General features: G+C 49.0%; 1 protein-coding gene across 1 annotated transcript; it reads right to left on the bottom strand.

Moving 5' to 3' along the window:
* Positions 1 to 303: 303 nt before the first annotated feature.
* BSX (brain specific homeobox) lies at positions 304 to 4,652 on the bottom strand. Its single transcript, XM_027835519.1, has 3 exons — positions 4,391 to 4,652; positions 1,972 to 2,168; positions 304 to 546 (listed from the first exon to the last, which is right to left on the bottom strand). Exons 1-3 carry the CDS (start codon positions 4,650 to 4,652, stop codon positions 304 to 306), a joined length of 702 nt encoding a protein of 233 aa, XP_027691320.1.
* Between the last annotated feature and the right edge of the window lie 218 nt (positions 4,653 to 4,870).

The following is a 4,870-nucleotide window of genomic DNA, read 5'->3' as shown; positions in this document are numbered from 1 at the left end:
GGAGGGAGTGCTGGGATTGGACTGGGAGCGGATGCGAAGAGGAGATGATCTGTAGGAAAGGACACCCTGAAATACGTTCTAGGGCTGGGGGCCAAACTCGCTCTATGAAGGGTCAGTGGGAACTAGCTGTAGAAGAAGGGGTTGTTTGTTTTTCAAAGGAGCAAGAAAAAAGGCAGCCCTACCTCTAATCAGTCTTAGTCTCCCCAAAACCCAGGAGTCTTGTCCTCTCTCCAAGAGACCCCAAGAGGGTTGGCTTCCCTTCCCCAGTCCCCACTTTTCCCTTCCTCCTTCGGACTCAACAACTCAGAGCAGATGCGGCCCGCGTCCCAGCTCTCCCTCATCCCCGATGTCCACTTCGTCCTCGGGCTCAGTGAGAACGAAGGGGCCGGCTACTGGCGGCCCAGCCCGGGACTCAACGGGCGCCGCCTCGGAGGTGTGTGGGCTGCGCTGTGGGCTCTCCTGGCCGCCAGGTGCCTTAGGCTCGTCCTGGCTTTTCCGCAGCTGTTTTTTGTGCTTCATCCTCCGATTCTGGAACCACGTCTTCACCTTCCCCAAGGGAAAGAATAAAACCTGCGTCACTCATTCCGATAGGTAATCACGGTTACAACACCTGAATACCGATGTTCGAAACAGTCAAGTACACACTTCGCTAATTATTTTATAACAGTGAAAACCTAGACTCAATTCAGTTACCAACCAAAAATTCTAAAATCAGACTAGAAATGATGAATAATGAGGAATAAAACGTCGTGGCTATTAAAATTAATAACCCTGAAATAAGGAAGATGGTGATAAATAGTTTTAATAATTATCAGCTATTGCTATTAGCGACCGCTAAGTCCCAGGCCTCCCCAGTAACCTCTTGATTAACGTGTGGTCCAGGATAGAGATTTGTTAGCAAATAGCAAAGTTCGATTTTCACCACGCCACTTCTCTCAACCCTAGGGGCTGAGACAGGGCAGGATCGTGGTTTCGGAGTGGCTTGGGTCAGCCCCTGGAGAGGGCCAGGGAAAGAAATGTACCAGAAAAAGTTAAGAAATGGGTAAGATTGAGACTGGAGATGAGAATCCCGAAGGCTCTCGAAGCACTGAATCATGTAAGATGTCAGAGCTGAAAGGGACATCAGACATCTAGTCCATATCTTTCATTTTACAACGGAGTAAACTGAATTCTCAGCTTCTTTTGCAAATAATTCGTATTAAACTTTATAGTTTCCAGGGAGACTTACATATTTTGATTCTCTCAAAAAAAAAACACACTTAAAGAGATTAGTGCAAGTGCTATTATTTTCATGGTACAGAGGAGCTTAAGAAGTGAGATGACTCGCCCAAGGTCACACACATAGTGTCTGAAGTCAAATTCAGGTCCTATCACTCTAAAAACCAGTAGTCATTCTATTATACCTTGCTGAATTCCTCCGAGGGAGCTGGGGGAAATCCTGCACCCAGAAAAAACTCGTAGAAAACTGAAGAGTCAGGAATAAGATGGGTGAAAGCACATTTATTGAGGCACCGATGTAGTATTGCCAGCACTGGGTTCAGTTTCCAGCTCTTCTAGTTACTTTCTGTGTGACCTTGGGCAAATCACTGTCTGAACTGGATTAGCTGTAGAGCAGAGATTCCTAATTGACCTTTGACAGTACCATAGACAATTGAATCGTTCCCATGCAGAGGAAGCTTTGTGGGAGCAGGGTACAGGTAGGGAAGGTAGAACTTGCTGGGAAGCAGACAATTTGGTTCTGAGCCTGGCTCTCTGACTCTTCTGGGTATAACTGTGGGCATGCTACTTATCCTTTCCGAGTTTCCTCTTCCTCGTCTGCAAAATGGGAATGATAATACCTTAAGTGACTACTTCACAGGGTTTTGGGGAGGAAAGTGCTTTGTAAACCTTAAAGCCGGTATACAATAGTGAGTTATTATTCTGGGTTATCAGAAGAGTTTAGAATGGAGTAACCCCTCAATCCTTCCCTACCTGAGTCTCCGACAGGCTGAGCGCCGTGGCCAGCTCCACTCGCTCAGGAGTGGACAAGTAACGTTGGATCTCGAACCTTTTCTCGAGGCCAGAGAGCTGAGAGTCGGAGAAAACCGTGCGGGCTTTACGACGGCGGCAATGCTTCCCCGGAAGATCGGTGTGAGAGGGATGCGGAAACAATGCAGAGACTGGCACGCCTGGCGAGAAGGGAAGGAGATCCGGTGTGGGAGAGACGCCCCAGTCACTGAGAAGCAACCCTAGTCCCCAGGGACCTTTCCACTGCCCCTCCACTCTGGACTCTGTGCCTGTCCCTTGCTAATACTTTCCCCTCTCTGAAGCCTCAATTTTCACTTTGGGAGTGCAGCCCAAGAACCCCTGGGGTAGGAAGGAAAAGATGCCCGAGAAAAGAAAGCTTGGGTTTCTTTTGAATTAACTCTGTATAGAGTAACAGCAGCAGTAGTAGAAAACGAGAATAGCTTCTCAGATGTTCAAAGAATCTTGTATTTGTGGAGACTTCAAAGGAAAATTCGAGAGATGGGGAAGCTCTCTTTTCCGGTATTCCATAACCTTTCTGTTCTTTCTCTGGAGGTCCTGATCCGTCAGCTACTGAAGCCCTGTTTTACCCTTAAAAGCACTTTTCCCTCGGTGTGCTGCCTCAGATCGAACCCCTTCAAGAAGTGAAAACAGGGCCAATGAGATCTTTCCTCTCCCACCTTTTTCCTAGCCTAGCAGCCCTCAACTGGAGGAGAGCTCGCCCATCTTCCTTACCCTAAAATGGGGGAGGGGAGAGAGGGAGGAGAGAACAAAATCAAGGCAAAAATATTTAACGTCCAGATCAGTTCTTTACTAAGCCACACTAGACATTTCCTGCCTGGCTCGTTAGTTCTCGGGTTTATTTCGGGGGTGCCAGAAGACAGAGGTTTGAACTGGGACCCCTGGAACGTTCTCTGGGTCCCGGCCAGAGGCTCTATCAACCACTTGGCCTGACTTCCCTATCCAAATCATCCGTCTGTCTTCAAGAAACACCACTTTTCAAGAGGATAGAACAAGGCGGAAGAATTTAGATCTATTCTTTAGAAAGGTGAGCAGTGTAACAGAAACTGTGAGCGTGACCAAAGGCCTTCTCCTCAGGACTGGAAAAGAGATTGTGGTCTGCTTGGAGGAAGTGTGAACATGAGTCTTGCGACTGAGATTCCAAATGTTTCGGTCTCTTGTGGAAATTAGCCAAAGACCCTTAGAGTCTAAGTGTCAACTGCATTGGGAACTGAATCCATTCCAGCTCTGGTCCCAGTCCCGGTCTCGGTCCCAGTCCCTGTTGTACCTTATTTCGAAATCTCTCCTTTTTGCTTTCCACCCTTAACCCTTCTCACCACATCCTCCACTACCTCAGCCTCTTTTTCCTCAGCTTCTAAGGCACAGTTCTGGAGCTAGAATTAACTCGACTTTAGGGAATATCCTGAGTGGGACGTAAATGAGTTGGGGAAAGAATTTCTGAGCCCCTTAGTCTGAGAGTTAAATACCTTATGCTTACCTGACCCTTTTTATTTCCCTTGCCCTCTTTCCAGTCGTACGTTGGCCTGACAATGACTCCTTGTCAGCAGTGCTCAGGGCTGAAATAACTTTGAACCGCCGAAGTGGGGAATTGAGAGAGAGGCAACCTGCCCTGCCTGTGACTGTAAATGAGATGGAGCAACACTTGGGCAGGGCAGAGAGGTCAAAGAGGACATGCGTCCCTCCACCTGTCTTCTCTCCACGCGTTTTTGCAGCGGCCTCGGGGCCAAGCTATCCGTCTTCAGAAGCTTCTGAACTTTTTTTTTCTGAAACCCGGGCTGAATTGGCAAGGACTGGATCGGGCGCCCAACCCTCGGGAACCTCATTCTCTACTGCAAAAGTCCCACAGGATAATAGAGGAGGTGTTCAGAGATACAGACAATGACTCAAAGTCATCTGCTTCTGGATTCCCGATCCCTTGGATCGGGATGTTGGCGCGACGGAAAAACGAGAAGATGAAATTGTATACCCAAAGTCCTTTTGGGGGAAAAAAAATCGAAACACCGCTATCACACTCAAATGGCCTGTGTTAATAATACTTAATAACCTCCCGGTGCATTATGACCACGTTTCTCTGAGCCCTGGGACTCCTAAGTAACGACTTATAAAGAACATTAGGGATATCTCTAATCTTAGATTCCTCAGGTGTGCCCCTCACTCATCTACCCAACACATCCGTCCGACTTCCGCTTTTACTTAGAGAGAAATGCTACCAAGGGGGCAAGGAGCATGAACCCCTGGCTTTCCCCTCCCAGGGTTAATCGCCCGAGGAAGGTCTAGGAGCGAAAAAGACCCTGCCATCTCTTTCTTTCTACCCTCAGTCCCCTCCTCCCTCCCTTCGCATATCCCCACAGTGCCTGCCACTTACCCGAGGTAGTAAGGAAATAAGGGTGGTGGTGGTCGCCCTTGTGGAGCGGATGATGCGGGTGAGGAGCCAGAAGGGTCGGCGTGGGCATAAGGGGGTAACCATAGTCTAACAGTGGGACACGGGAGGCCAGGGAACTGGCGAAGTGGTCAGGAGCTACCTCCCGCAGCGGCTTGGGCTTGTGCAGCAGGATGTCTTCAATAAAAAAAGACGTGGGCCTCTGGGAAGACACGGGGTGGAGAGGGGAGGTGAAGTTGAGGTTCATTTTAAAAGAAAGTGGGGTAATACCAAGGTAGGTTGGTGGCGGGGGAAAAGTGGGGGATAGATAGGGTCTGGTTATCGCGGGGGTCGTGAGGCGCTACCCTCTCAGTACTCAATTTCTTCTCTTCTCTCTCCTCTGGCCTGGGCAACCCCCAACGCTGTAGAGGCTAGGAAAGAACTCCAAGGAGGGCTGAGTCTCTGTGGCTGGAGAGTTGGCTGCTT

Source organism: Vombatus ursinus, unplaced genomic scaffold, assembly GCF_900497805.2.
Source record: "Vombatus ursinus unplaced genomic scaffold, bare-nosed wombat genome assembly UNPS02014816.1, whole genome shotgun sequence".
Lineage (NCBI taxonomy): Eukaryota > Metazoa > Chordata > Mammalia > Diprotodontia > Vombatidae > Vombatus > Vombatus ursinus.
This window is presented reverse-complemented; position numbering and strand designations above follow the sequence as displayed.

What these genes read in the sequence shown, in the direction of transcription:
- BSX (XM_027835519.1), bottom strand. Translation starts at nt 4,652, where the DNA reads ATGAACCTCAACTTCACCTCCCCTCTCCACCCCGTGTCTTCCCAGAGG. An exon ending in TTATTTCCTTACTACCTCGG is followed by an intron (nt 2,169 to 4,390) that starts GTAAGTGGCAGG and finishes CCTTCTCGCCAG; the next exon opens with GCGTGCCAGTCTCTGCATTG. An exon ending in TCAGCCTGTCGGAGACTCAG is followed by an intron (nt 547 to 1,971) that starts GTAGGGAAGGAT and finishes CCCTTGGGGAAG; the next exon opens with GTGAAGACGTGGTTCCAGAA.